At 39.4% G+C, this 15,788-nt stretch overlaps 1 protein-coding gene across 6 annotated transcripts in view; it reads left to right on the forward strand.

Moving 5' to 3' along the window:
• Positions 1-15,788, forward strand: part of Inpp4b (inositol polyphosphate-4-phosphatase type II B) — a 751,408-nt gene that overhangs the window by 524,298 nt on the left and 211,322 nt on the right. For all 6 annotated transcript variants that reach the window (XM_021220100.1, XM_021220101.2, XM_029532468.1 and 3 more), the window contains 2 exons: positions 8,365-8,476; positions 14,997-15,069. In XM_021220100.1, the coding sequence (XP_021075759.1) occupies positions 8,365-8,476; positions 14,997-15,069 (185 nt within the window). The remainder of the gene's footprint in view (positions 1-8,364; positions 8,477-14,996; positions 15,070-15,788) is intronic.

A 15,788-nucleotide genomic window follows, 5' to 3' on the forward strand; every position in this document is an offset into this window, starting at 1 on the left:
TGTAGACCAGGCTGGCCTTGAACTCAGAAATCTGCCTGCCTCTGCCTCCTGAGTGCTGGGATTAAAGGCGTGCGCCACCATGTCCAGCCTTTGTGTGAACTTTTTAAAGTGTTCACAGATTTTTATTTCTGTAGGATAATTATGTAGAATTTGTGCTTCTAGCTCACCTGAGAAGTGTTTGGTTTTATTAGAACCCCCTAAAATGTTTCTATAACAGCATTGCGTGAGGATGCCAGCCAGTGTGCAGCCTCCCTGGTTGTCCAAGCTGTTGAAACAATATATTACAGTGATTTTAGTTTTCATCACAGCATGCCTTCTCTGGCTGTAGGTCATCTCCTCACATGCCTTTTGCCATCTGCATGCCCTCTTTTTGAAATGTAAGTGGTCAACTATTTCACACATTGATTACTTAGGCTGTCTTCCTGTTTCATTGCTACAGAGTTTGGAGAGCTTTTACTCTAATTTAGGTTCCAGTTCTTTTTCACACAGCTTTCTGCTAGCCATACACTTGTCCGTGTAATCTTATAACAACCTTGTCTAAAGAGATAACATCAATTTTGATGAAGTTCCTATTTCTGGTTATTTCTTCATCTTTCTTTCTTTCTCCCCTCCCTCTCTCCTCATCCCCCTTCCCCATCTTCTTTCCCATTGCTTTGATATTTTGAGATAGCCTTATTATTTAACCCAGGACTAGCCCCGAATTCACCATTCTCTTGCCTTCACTTTCCAAACATTGGCTCTATGGTAATTAGCTTCCGTATCCTGGTGCCTTTCTCTTTCCAGAGGCATGAATTCGGTGTCACCTGTTCAGGTTCACAATCTCCCTTGCATCATTTTTATAAGTTTTAGTTCCATGAACTACTATCTTTTACTAAAGTTGTGAGGTTCAAGCAGAATTTTGTTTTTATTACAAATGAAGGTCTAATTGTCTCAGCACCATTTACAGAAAAGACTTTTTTCTCCTTTGCCTTGCTCATAACTTTTTCAGAAACCAACTAAGCATATTGCCTGTCTCTTCTTTTATTTTGTTCTTACTACTGCATCTGAGCTGTAGTCACAGCTATATGGTCTCTGTGAGTTTCTAGCAGCAATCACTGAAAGCAGCTCTTACTTGTCTTCCTTTTCAGAGTCCTTTTCCCTGTTCTGTTTCCTTTGCCTTTCCCTGCACTTCAGAAACCTGCTCAAAGGACTCTCCAAACATTTGCCCATGGATTTTGGTTCCTATCATCCAGAGCCTATAAATCAGCATGAGGAGAGTGGACAGCCTTACTAATACTCAGTTTTCTGATCATTTATCAAAGTCGGCCTACTGATCTAGACTTTTTGATGCATATCATTGGTATAAATAGGTTTGATGAATAAATCCTTTTTGTATATTTGAAAGAGTTACGTTTAAACTTATTTACTTTGAATGTCTTGTAAACATATTTAAAACTGTGGTTTCCAGTTGTTCGTGGCTAAATATTTGTTTTCCATCCTTCTGTCTGTAGACAGCCTCCATTCTCACTCCTATTCTCCAAACTATGCGTCCTTTGGCTATAGCCCTCATATTTGTCATCCACCTACGTGGAGTCCTTCCTGACAATCTGACTTCTTGACTCACTTCTTGGAATCTGTAGTCTCCTTTTCTACCTCAGACTCTTAGCCTGGACTGAGGTTTGGAGTCCATACACAACATTAAGGGGTCTTTTTCTTTTCATTCTTCTTTTCTATGACCTTTCTGGCCCTGTTCTGTGTCCTGCAGCTTCCCCTTGTTGGCTCTCCATCATTATGATTTGCCCATTTTTTACAGTAGAATCCCACCCTCTTTGTGGGGCCTCATGGCAAGAGAACAGAGATGAAGGAGATGTGAAGCAGATCATTCCACACAATTTCAGATCTCATCTCCCCCTAGAAAAGCCCTCCTCTCTTGGTTTATTGGGATGTGAGTTTTAGAGCAGCCTACGTGTCCCTGTTTCATGTGCTTTCATTGCTGCTACCCACCACTGTCATGGCAAGATTACATGGACCTGAGCCCAAGGGAGTGAAGAGAAAAAAGAGATTTTCAGTCATTTTGGAGTATCAGGAGCCCTAAATCCTGTATCCTGAGCTAACACCCGAGGTCTGGATTCTGTCTACACTAAGGATAATCTCTGAGACTGGGGCTGTATTTGTCTAGGTCAAGGAAGATCAGAAGGGGAAATGGAAGCTCATAGATACTGGTTTGCTGATATATTTGATTCTGACTTTCTCCTCTCCTATGCCTGGTGCTATTTACTTTTAAAGTCCTCAAATACTGTAGCTTATCATGCTTTCTGCACAGACACTGTAGCTCCTTCAGTGTGTGGTAATTAAGTAGCCCTTCCACATCCCTACACCTGCAATTTCACCTGCAGCTTACAATGCCCTGTTAACATCAATGTTATTTTAGTTGTTTCATATTCCCAGCACAGCCATTTCTACCAAGTCAGCCTTGCTTCCTCACCTTGTTGATCAATATGCCTAAATTTAAGGAAATGGTTTATGTTCCACATTTACCACAAAAATCAACAGCTTTTCAAATGAAATTTAGTAATTTATCATCTGTTTTAGTTGAGTAGATTAAAATTTGCCTGTGTTTATTTGTGTCAGTGGAATTCCTCATTCCTAGTTGGCATTATTTTCAGCAATAAGAGACACTCACAAACCAGTGGGTGTACAGCATGCATGGCCAGTAGTTCTACAATGAACTATCTTTGTAGCCCAAGCTTTGTAAGAATAATTTTATAATATATATCTAATAACAACAGTAGTCATTATTATCTGATAAGGCATACTCATACTCTCAGAATCTTCGGACTGTATCTACATAAATCAGGATGCTTTACAATATTCATGCTTTATAGCTGGGAGAACTTCAGGAAGCAGGAGTTGCCCATTCCTGATCACGTAACTATTTATTGCACAGAAGACTATTGGGGTAGCCTTGGGGCTTGCTACTCAACTCTCACTGTACTGCTCCCTACTCAATGCTCTAGGGATTCTGGGGCTGGAAATGTGCTATGGATGGTGAATGTTTGCCTAGCATGAACAAAGTCGTGGCTTTGGTCCCCAGCTCTCTTTATGCCAGGCATTGCAGTATACTCCTCTAATCACAGCACTTGGCAGGAGGAGGCAGGAGGAGCCGAAATTCACACTCATCATTGACTACACAGCGAGTCCAAACTAAGCCTAGAACCTGCGAGAACTAGTCTCCCAAAGGAACAAGGGTCTGGGGTCTGGCTCTGCTCTTAAGAGCACATGCTGCTCTTGCAGAGAACTGCAGTTCCCAGCATCCATATGGGTTGTCTCACAGCTGCTTATAACTAGGGTCTCACACACACACACACACACACACACACACACACACACACACACACCTAGGCACACATATGCACATAAAATGAATACATATATCTTTAAGGCAAATGACAATTGTTTAGTGATGTGGTAAATCGACATGAATCAAAATTCAGAGTTCTCCATCAACTTGGGCAGTGGACTATATTGTTTAGCCACTAGTTTAGATTGAACAATGGCTAGCAGGTTTTAATATGATAAACAAATATTAAATTATAAAGAGAAGGGTTTAGGCAAAACCTGGCATGGATGGGATGTTAAAGAAGGATACCAGGGAAGTGTGTTCTTCCCGTAGAGTGGACAGAAGTGATAAAGCTATCAAGATGCTGCATTAGGGGCAGACACATTTAAGGGGTATCAGAAAGAAACACTAGGGTTTGGATTTGAAGGCATGGAGGGTTTGGTTTAAAATTTATAAAATATAAAGTAGTGATTTCAGAAGAAAAAGGAATTTGGAATTCTAGATTGGGAAATCAGGGACGCAGCTTGGATATGGGATTGTGTTTGAGCCTCATAGAAGGGGAGTTGAATCACTTAAAATTTCTGGGGGTGAGTCTATGAAAAGACTAAACAAACACCCCAGAGATGACACAGTAGAGTGTGTAGGCTAAACCACAGAGACCTGCTGGACCTAGTCCTTAACTACTTGCTTGGAAGACTTCTGTGGTTATGAATATTCATGTCTATCATTCAGAGTGCAGATATCTTCCTACATGGACTTCTCACTTCCATACAACCCAGGTTAACCTTACAGTCTAAATATATGAACCAGGAAGACTCGCCGTGCCTGCTACATGTGGCCTTTGTTTATTTTCTTGTCCGGATGAGATTTTTCATTTCCTAGCTACATGTCTAGGTGGCTTAGATGCGGAGCGTGTCTCGCAGCTGCAAATCCTCGTGTGTGACACAGGAACTGCTTGATATTCACAGAGCCTGACAGTGCTAACGACGGCTTTCCCCTGGATGTTTACAGAGACATTTGTTAGTTTGCATTGCAGTGGCATTTCCAGAAGAGAGAAGTCATTTACATTTTGATGTTTAACATCTTCAGGAGTGTTTTTCTCTTCTTTTTCTTTTTGATCTGTTAAAGGATGGCAAAGTAGGTTAGGGCGGAGACTCAGAGAATGAGTGTCATTAAAGATTGTTTTACATTTCCTCTGTCTTCTACAAACAGATGCATGTTTCAGCATGTGCGATTGAATATTTCATTAGGAAGTATTAGGGTTTTATTAAAGGTAGACTTTTAAGAGCCTCCACTAGTGTTGTACTCCATGTCTCTGAGAGCCCAGGTAGGAAGGGAGTATAGGTTCCTTCTCTTCCACACATTATCACAGTTAAATATAAGTTCCTTCGAAGATAGAAAGGGACTTGATATTTTGGTGGAAGCATTGCAGTGGATGTGAGTTTTCCCTCTCTTTCTTCTCCTGTGCTTTCTTTGGTTTTTAATGAGCCAGGAGTGTGGCACACAAAAGGCACGATTTTGCCTCTTTATGTGTGGTGGGGAATTTGGAAGGCATTGTGAAATGGTATTAAGAGTACTGTTGAAATAAAGGAAAACAACAACACAACCCATACATTTCTAAATCTTTAAGAAGTTCTTTGTTTGGGCTGGAGAGGTGGCTCAGCGGTTAAGAGCACTGACTGCTCTTCTGAAGGTCATGAGTTCAAATCCCAGCAACCACATGGTGGCTCACAACCATCCGTAATGAGATCTGACGCCCTGTTGTGCTGTGTCTGACTACAGCTACAGTGTACTTACATATAATAATAAATAAATCTAAAAAAAAAAAAAAAAAAAAAAAAAGAAGTTCTTTGTTTGATTTTCGTTTTTGTTTGTTTGTTTTGTAACCATCTTTAGGTACATGAACTGTGGCCAACTGGGAGGGTATTGATGGCTGTGCTCTGGGTGGGAAACTATTGTGGAGCAATTAAGAACCTAAAATGAACTTTACATTTTAGCTTAATTAAAGGGCTTATCCAGATTTGGGGTGTCATGAATTCAGTTCTGTAGTTTATAACCAGGTTCACCTCTGTGTGGCACACATACCAGGAGGGGACGTGCACTTGTGAAAACTTTAAACAGATGCCTATGTAAAGCTTCTGGAGATGGAATTAGAAGTACGAGTTTAGTCTCAGCAAGAGCCTTACTCTTATTCCAATTAGTAGCTAAAGGAACTATATAGGGCAGTGGTTCTCGACCTGTGGGTCTCCACCCTTTGGAGGTTAAATGACCCTTTCATAGGGGTCACCTAAGATCATCTGGAAACACAATGTTTTCATTATGATTCACAATAGCATTACAATTACAGTTATGAAAAAGCAATGAAAATTTTATGATTGGGGGTCAGCACATGAGAAACTGCATTAAAAGAATCACAGCATTAGGAAGGTTGAGAACCACTGTTATAGGGGCTAAGACAGGAAACACACATACACACACACACACACACACACACACACACACACGGCAGTAAGTCATTGAGCAAGTAGCCAGATGTTTTTCAAAGGGAACAAAAGATCAGTGGTTCAGAAATATACAAGTAAGCACCCACGTGCGTGCGTGTGCACAACCCCTGCCCCTCCCCCACAACCCCCCCCCCACACACACACATACATCTCGTGCATTGACTATTCATCTGCTTTAGCATTTAGAGAAATCTCTCTTGGATTGCAAAAGTGAGTCATTTGTTCTCCACCATTAGGATTTTAAACTTCACAGCAGAACCAAGCTCCTGTGAGCGCTAACGTTCAAATTCTCCTGAAGATGCTATGAGATACCAACAGCTTTTGCCACTCTCTTTCTATCCATCTCAGTACCGTTTCTGGGGAGAACTGTATTGAATGCAGTGCACACTAGTGGTTGTGGAGTCTCTGTCTGTGCCCGCTGCTTCATAGTTGCTTCTATCAGGTTGGAGTGGAAAAGTAGCCACCTTCACCATACAGAGGGCTGAACACCTTCCATTTATCATCTCACAGAAACCAGCCTACAGAGGAAGAATTGAGTCACAACGGAGGAAAGCAAAGCTTCCCTTGACCTGCCCAACCCAGTCCTCATGTACACATATGCACCCATTATGTCATAAATTCTTCTATTGCTCAGCCCTGAAAGAGAAATGATCATGGGGGGGGGGACGTCTTCAGACGTAATGTGTGCACTACTTGAGAGGGAAAATTCAGAGTGTTATACACAGGCATTGCATTTCTTAAACTTAGAATAGCTTAGTGTGCTCAAGCCAAAAATATTCAAATAATTGTCTTTAAGAATTAAAAGCTATCTGTGTGATGGGTAATCAGTTTCATGGGGGAATATCTATACCTTTCAAGGAAACAGTAATTGGTAGAACCTATACAAATAACAATTAAATCTTTTAACTACAGGTATCAAAGAATTATTCTGAGATATGCCATTTTATGACTTGGAACATGTTGTTTTGACATTTTTAAATAGAAAATGATAAAGTGAACTATGTAAAATTTTCTCAGAATTAGCATTAGTATTGTTTTCTATACTCCCACACTTGCAATTCACATACACATAGATACAAACACACACACAGACACACACACACATACACACACACACGGTGAATATTTTTCTATTTTTATTTCAAAACTGAAGTTGATATTTTAATTCATATTGGTTTTACAATTATAAGAAGCATTTATTTCATATCTTAGTAAGACATTTAGCATTCTATTTAACAATAAATAATATTTTTCAATGTGAAAAATGCTTATTTTATTACAATGTGAGTTTGGTTGTACAAATATCAATAGGACTTTTCTATTCCTGTTTCTTTAGGTACATTTTAATTGCTGCATTTTATTTTACTAGAAGAAAACTGCCATGATCTAGTACCAGAATTGAGCATCCTTTTCACTTAATTTAGTCATTCTTTAATTAGCATTTTGATAAACTATGTTAATTTTCTTATTTCTTTTCTGACACCTCTTATAATGACACAGCCATATTCACAAGGTGCTGGTTAAATTATATACAACATCAACACTCAAACTAAAATTAAACAAATTTCAGAATAGGACACAGTAGCCAAGATAATTAGTGTCTAACCCCAGACAGTGAGGCAGCTGGGCTCAGATCTCTGGAATCGCACAACCCTGTTTTCACAAGGCGAAAGGGCAACTATGTATCATGGTGTTGACATTTGCATGGTGTAATAGAGCCATTCATTCTGCAGATTTTCTTCTTTGCCTAAGAAAAGAAACTAGAGAATCATTAAGCATGATGGTTTGCTAACTTTATCTTTAGCTTGCTTTATAGTTGTCAACCATAATTTTTACACCAGTGAAGATTGTGATGATGATAATCTTAATAAAATCAGCAGCATCATTAAGTCTGGATGAGTCATTCAATGACTAATAAGTGTGAGGCGGATGAAAGCCTAGAGTTGCCACTTGGCTCCAGGAGAAGTCATTTCTGCTTTAGCACCTTCGTCTAAAGAATGAGATGCTCTACTAAACACATTCATTGGCTCTACGTTATGCATCTTCACTTAGTTTGCTGGCACACAATTTTTACTTTCCCTCCTAAGAAGAAAGAAATATTAAAGAATAGGATCATAGTCCAGTTTTGAAGCCATGACCCAACTGTACCAGTATACACAGATAATTCTTTTCTGTTTTACTTGGCAATACTGCTGTGATACACATAAGCTTTATCTCATGTGGTTGAGATAGAGGGGCAATAGTTTATGCCACTGTAGACATTTGCATTTATAATACAGGGTTTATAATACAGTGTAGGGTTTTGATTTCTTGCATTGTGTTATTCCCTGAAGGTGCTCCTGAGAGCCTTCCTGGAGGTCCAGTCTGTGGTCTTACCTCATGAATTCACGAAAATGGTATAATGCTAACAACATGATTTCCTGTGCATTGAGCAGCTCTGTTTAAAGGAAGTAACAATCCATGGATTTCAGAAGTAAATGTATTCTGGATGGATTATAAAACAGCACTTACCTTAGTATTTCATTGACTTTTCACTTGCAGAACCTCAGATGGTGGCAAAGTGGTCGGCACCATAGAAGTCAGCCTCGTGAAGATGGGGGAGATTGAGGATGGGGACACCAACCACATCACCACAAATGTGCAGGGACAAAAGGTAGGACAGCAGTCAGTTCGCTGCATAGATTAAATTAGAAATGATAAGCTTTGCCAGATGCCTGTATTGCCAGCACCCTGTGTGGTTTGAAATCTCATTATTCAAAAGCTAAATGAGAAATCATCCCTGGAATTGAAGTACAATGTGTGCATGTCCTCTCAGAACCAGAAGGCCCATTTCCTCGGAGCTGTGGGAGCTCTGTGCCATTCAGAAACACCTTTCTCTTCTGTGCCAGCTCTCATGTCGATCTCATCTCTCCTCAGTTGGAACAAAAGTATTGATCACTGTTGCATTCTGTCATAATTACCCTGCATGAGATGCAGGGAAGATTCTGCCAGAGTGACTGCCAAGAGTAGCCCTCTCTTTATTCCCAAAGACATCTTTGGGAAGCGATGCAATGTTAATTTTATATGAAGGGAGGCATACTTAACAAGAACTTTGTAGTTTTTGAAATTGTATACACACAGGCACACACAGATACACAGAGACACAGAAGGAGGGGGAGGTGGAGGGGTGGATAGACAGACAGGGAGAGGGAGAGGGAGAGGGAGAGGGAGAAGGAGAGGGAGAAGGAGAGGGAGAAGGAGAGGGAGAAGAGAAAATAGGCAGATTGGTTTGGAGGAAGTTCAACAACAGCAATATAATGAACAAAGTAAACATTGTATTTGAAAGCTAAGCCCAAGAAATGCCTGCATCTTCTCCTTTTCTGTTACAGTAACAAGCAGTAACAACATACAATATAAATATCAGCCTAAATCTTTTTTCTTACAAGTGATATTTTTTTATAGTACTAAAACAATTGGGTACATTGTTCCAGCTTTAAAAACTTCCAGGAGTTTTATAGGAAATATTTTTATATTATAATTTTAATAACAAAATACCTTTTCATAATATAATGTATATGTTGTTTTAAATAAACATTTTAAGGGATAAAACCTCCTATGACTTATTGCTTCTTAATGTTAAAATGTAGGATGTGTGTTAGTCAGGGTTCTTATGTAAAGGAACATTTGAAACTGATAGAATATGTGTGTGTATGTGTGTAAAATGTGTGTATAGAATGAATATATATGTATATGTACATGGGTTATAAAGATATATAAAACATTTATATGTGCTCTTATATATTATACTTAATATATAAATAATTTTATATATTTACTGTTATTTATATATTATAGTTTTATATAATATAACTATAAGAGTGGGGGGTATGGTCTATGCAGATCAACAATAGCTGCCTCACACTGAAGAGGCTGAGAATTCAATAGTTGTTCAGTTCATGAGACTGGGTACCTCTGAAGTCCCATCTGGTGCCAAAGGTCTGAAGGATTCCTGGAGAGCTCTTGGTCTTCACTGATTTTGGCATTCCAAAGAAGTTGTTTTTCATATCAGGTAAGGAATGCCACAAAAACAGAACAGATGAAATTCTTAGCAAGAGTAAGGGCAAGCAGGCAAACAACAACAACAACAACAACAACAACAAAAACTGTAACACACACACACATACAAAAAAAAAAAAAATCCAAAAACATGTTTCTTCTTGCTGGATTGCCATCAGAGGTATAATCCACATTCAGGATAGGTCTTCCTTCAGCAAATAATCTGATTGAGAAACACCCTCACAGAAATGACCATCGGATGACCCCATTTGTAGCCAAGGTGACAAACAAGATTAACCATCACAGAATATTCTTGACAACTAAGCCTTGGGAAATATCTACTTAGGAGAAGATATTTACCTAACAGTTAAAAAACATATTTATTTATTTAGAAAATACTGATTACTGCCTTTCAAAAAATGTTTTGCTTTCTCTGAGCAGGCTAAGATATTTCTTCGTTCCACAAACCTCGCTCTCCTCCCATCCTCTGGAAACATGATCACACACTGTGGATTATCCCCAGGCTGCTTATGATGTGATTTGGGCTTTGCATTTGAGACCTTTGGCCTGGGACTTAGTCTTCCTGTTCCAGCCATGTTCCTGGAACATGCCACATAAAACTCATCTTTGCCACGGCTATGCACATTCTCATGTTGACATAGACAAAAAATAACTAGAATTCTAAACTGGTCACCATGTGCTGAAGTGGACTGACGGGCCTGCCTGGTCCTGTAGCAATCCGCCAGGATCCCAGCTGCCAGGGCACCACTTCCCATTTCAGAGCTGAGCTGCTATGCCCAGTCCATCTGTCCCTGGATGTCTCTTTACTGTCTGCTTTCTCAGCTCACCTGTCCCTTTGATACCAGACTATTCCTCGATGAAGCTGTACAAACTGAAGGATGGCTTAGCCGTCTGTCCTAGGACACCTCGGGTTTCTCCCAGCAGTTCATCCAGCCCTAGACAGTAATTCATTGCTGTGATAAGGTCATGCAAAATAAGGGAAATGAGTCTGTCTTGAGCCCCCTCTGTATTCTGCTCAGAGCTCACCTGCTCATGGCTCTAGGCCATCAATAAGATGAAGCTCTGGAACCTAAGTGACATTCTTTTCAGCAATGCCCAGCTTTTTACCCACAATGTGCCTCACCAAAATACCACATAATTTTTCTGAGCCAGCAATGTGAATTCATAACAGATAAAACTTTTTCTCTTTATACAATGACTTACACTCTTGTGTCAATCCCTAAGAATATTTATGATTAAGTGAAGAACACATGTTTAGATCTAAGATATACAATATTTATATGAGTTACATGAAAAGAAATTATATTTCAATGATTCTCTGCATGTTCTTAGAACAGCACAAGTATAAACCTTTCCATAGATCTTTCTATTCAAAATTGTTATGAAGGATGGGACACAGTCTGACACTAGTGTTGATCTAAATCGTATGTGGTTGACAACTGATAAAAGAAATTAACTAATCTAGGAGGTACTACTGAAATAATACCCCTCTTTATAATCTTCGTGGTTTTGAAAGGTTGGCGAGATTGCTTAGTTGAAATACGACTAGCCCAACAAGCAGCTTGGGTCTCAGCACTCACTAGAAAGCTGAAGATGGCTGTGAATAACTCCAGCACGGAGGTCCTGGTGTAGACACAGGTTGACTTAGAAACAGAAGTTTTCTTTGCTGCAGTTTCTGTTCTAGGTGACTTAGAAAGCAGAAACTTACTTTGTTATGGTTCTAGAGTGTATAAACTTAAAATCAAAATGCTGGTCAAGTTTTAATTTGCTTTCTTGTGAGGAATATTAGTTGAATGAATTAATTGGGTGGGGTCTGATCTAAATCTCCAGAGAACAGTGGATAGTAATTTCAAGAGGAGAATGCTATTAAGTTGATATTACACCATCTGGTTTGCCATTTGGATGAGAGATAAGGAGTGAGACGTTTACATTTTGGTGGCTTCTCTGACACAGAGGTGTTGTGGGAAATATTAAAAAATGTCAGCGCTATACCTAGCTACTCTCTTCCCGCGGTCTCTCCGCCTCTAGGCTAGCCTCATACAGGGACCAGTCCTGGTCTACCCAGCTTCAGTTTGTTTGCCTCAGACCTGCCTGTACCTTTTCAGCCATCCAGCCGCTGTGATCAGTGGTCACAAATCCCTTAACCCAGTAAATCAAAACTCTAGAAACTTACAATTAATCATTAAGATTTATATATCAATAAATTCTCAATTCACAAGATGCCCAAACAATAATTTCAGAGCCAATTGATAATGATATAAATTGCCCACCTAGATAAGACAAATTGTCCCATAATTATCTATATCTTATAAGATATTTATAGCCGGGCGTGGTGGCACACGCCTTTAATCACAGCACTTGGGAGGCAGAGGCAGGTGAATTTCTGAGTTCAAGGCCAGCCTGGTCTACAGAGTGAGTTCCAGGATAGTCAGGTCTACACAGAGAAACCCTGTCTCAAAAAACAAACAAACAAACAAGCAAACAAACAAACAAACAGATATTTATAGCTACCTGTGGCTATTTAAAGCCACATGAAATCTGGATCATCTTCCTCTTGCTCCATCTTCCTTCCCTTCTCCCCCAAACTTCTCAGCTCCACATTCCTTTCCACTGCCCAATCACTGGCTCTAGCTACAAGCAACACCAGGGCTATCAACAACACAGAGGAGGGCCTTCAGTTAGGAATCATTGAGTAGTCTTTGATGACCAGGAACCAGCACTGCCTCTGCGGAGGAAAATAGCATCTCAGAACAGGCCAGATCTCTGTAAATTCTGTATTTTGTTTCAAAGGTTCCATATAAATTGCCCTGCCACATTCTATTGACAGCGTTCTTCTTGTCAAAAGACAGCGTCTCAAAGCTGTATCTAATTATTTCATGGACAGCTGTCATACACACCCACTTCAAAAGTGTTTGTATGCCAGTCTGAGATAGTTTGATCGGTCTGCAGCAAATCGACATGACATATTGACAGGCTGATTTCTGCGTTTGTAAGTGATTTAACAGCTTTGTGTGAATGGAAATGAGTTGATGATATATTAGAAAGAGGAGAAATGGCCTTAAGTAGGCTTACTGCATGAGTGTCCAGTGACTTCAAGACTTTTAAGGATCTCCACTATAGCTGTGCATTAAGGAGGACCACAGTCGATCAGAAAAATCACTGAAAAGGCATAGCATTCATAGTAACACTTCTGTAAAGAAAGAACTCAGGGTAGCAGAAAACTATATTTTTCTTTCTGACAAATGAACTGACTAATGTAAATGATGTCACAATCAAGGCAGGATTTGGTGTTATTCACAAAGACTGAATTGTTGCTTCCCTCTTGTAAACATTTAAGAAGTGTGTATTTCTTTATTATTCAGGGCTCCGTATCTGAGCTTCTAGAAAGAACCGTCTCTGGGGAAAGGAAGTGGGGTGGAAATGAGGGTAAGGAGATGCACGTCTGAGCAGACAGGAAATAGTCCAAGGAATTCTGGGTCAACCCCCTGGGGACAGTGATCTGAGGCTATAGTCTCTTTCCTGCAGAGCCTGGCAGGACCTACAGACAAATAACAGCTTCCCTTAGACTCTTTCAACTGGAGAACATTCTAGGCCTTTTATTTGCTTTATTTTTGTTATGTTAAACTATTAGTATCTGGCATACTTGCTATGAAAATTCTCCCATACTTCCTCCTCTATTGGGTTAGAGACAAAGGAACATTAGTCTCTCACCAGCCACTTGGGGCCAGAAGGATCTTGTTTCTTCTATTGATTACAGCTTCCCAGGAAGATGTGGGGGCAATTGTTTGAAGAACTCTCTTCTGCTATGATGGACCAATGAGGTCATGTCACTTCCCTCTTCTATAACTTTTTCCCTTCTATCCAGAACATTCTTAGCTTCATGTGATACACACTCTCAATCATTGACTTTGCACATCAGGTTATTTAAAATGTACCTCTTTATTATTTTTAATGTTTTCATCTATAATATTTTTCAAATTTTATTATTCACTTTACAGCCTGGTTGCAGCCCCTTTCTTCCTGGTCTTACCCTCACCCCCTCCCACATTCCCCCATCCCCTTTTCTTTAGAGAAGGGAGACCCCTCACCCCCATGGATACCAACTCACCCTGGTACATCAATCAGCAGGACTAAGTTCATCCTCTCCCAATGAGGCCAGACAAGGCAGCCCAGCTAGCAGAAGGAATTCAAAGGCAGGCAACAGGGTCAGAGCACCACACACCCCCTTTGTTAGGAGACTCACATGAAGACCAAGCTGCTCATCTGCTACATCTGTGTTAGGGGCCCTAAGTCCAGCCCCTGCATGCTCTTTGGTTAGTGGTTCAGTCTCTGTGAGTCCCCATGGGTCCGGGTTCTTTTACTCTCTAGGTCTTCTTACAGTGTCCTTGATTCTCTAGCTTCCTAAATCCTCACTCAGACTCCTTCCACAAGACTTCCTGAGCTCTGCTGTTTGGCTGTGGGTCTCTGCATCTTTTTCCATCAGCTGCTGGATGAAGGCTCTCAGATAGTTATGTTAGATTCCTGTCTGAAAGCATAGCAGAATATCATTAATAGAATCAGGGGTTATATTTTATATTTTTATTTATAATCATTTTATAATTATCTTTATTATTTACAATGAGTGAGGGTTTGCATTGTTTTACTAGAGACAAAGAATATGTTTGTCCTATAAATGAGGTTATTCAATATACTTTGGTTTTATTTAAATGTTTCCTTTACTTAAAATCTAGATAATGATATGCTGAAACTCACCAGTGTGAAAGGAATACAAATATTTGGGTCCTTAGCATGGCTCACTTTCCTAAGAATGTAAATTTTATTTTTATGCTTGAGGGATAATCATTTCCTCTTTTTAGTTATTCTGTGAGTGCCCTTTAACTAGAGCTAACATGTACTCTGCAATTAGTCCAAATGCATTACATATAAACATGAGTAAATAGTCATGATTTAAGTAAGCAATACAGTCGAGATGAGCTAGAAACCGTTTTAAACAAAATATTTGTGTAAAACTCTTGCAACTAAATGTAAGCCTCATGTTGGTTCAAACAAAAGTAAATAATTTCATCTCTCATTTTATTATGTTAAAGTAAGATCAATTTTTTTCTATTATGTTCCAGTGTGCATTAATGTATGAATCCACAGCACCAAAAAGTCTGAGCAGGAAGGAAAACTTACCTTTTATGAATGCAGGTATGTTACTCAATCTTGGATTCTTGTGTTGATGCTATCCGAAGATAAATTTTAATTTGTTATAAAATCTATGATATTGAACTTGGGCAATATTTTCTCAAACACATTTCTGAGTATTTAGTTTTCTCCATGCTTGAGGGAGCTAAATATAATGTATTATTAATTTTCTCTTTTCATAGAGACAGGTTTGAGACTGACCTTACATTCAGTGTAAATATATATAATTTTATTTTTTCGTTTTTTTCTCTATAGACCAGGCTGGCCTCGAACTCAGAAATCTGTGCCTGCCTCTGCCTTCTAAGTGCTGGTGTTAAAGTCATGTGCCACCACTGCCTGGCTAGTTTTATATATCATAATCCAGGCAGCCTCAAGAGATGTGCAGAAGGTACATCAGCAGCTTCCTTTTTGTTCCCTTACATTAGGGAGAATGAGGCCAATTTAGTTAGTATCCTAAAGGTTAGAGTTTTCAAATTTTAAAAACCTAAACTAAGTACTAGATCTTAAATAAGAAGTTCACTGTTCAGACAAAAAAACAAACAAAAAAAAACAAACAATCTACCTCCCTCCCTCCCTCCTTACATACCTACCTAAAAAGATATTCATGACTTTGGTCTATGTGCTTCTCTGTCGTTCCTTTATTTATTTATCTATCTGAATTCAGCAGCTTTGGCATGAATCTGTTGAATCCCCTTGTGGGAATTTTAATCTTTAGAAAAAGG

The sequence above is a fragment of the Mus pahari genome, chromosome 20, assembly GCF_900095145.1.
Source record: "Mus pahari chromosome 20, PAHARI_EIJ_v1.1, whole genome shotgun sequence".
Taxonomy (NCBI): Eukaryota; Metazoa; Chordata; class Mammalia; order Rodentia; family Muridae; genus Mus; species Mus pahari.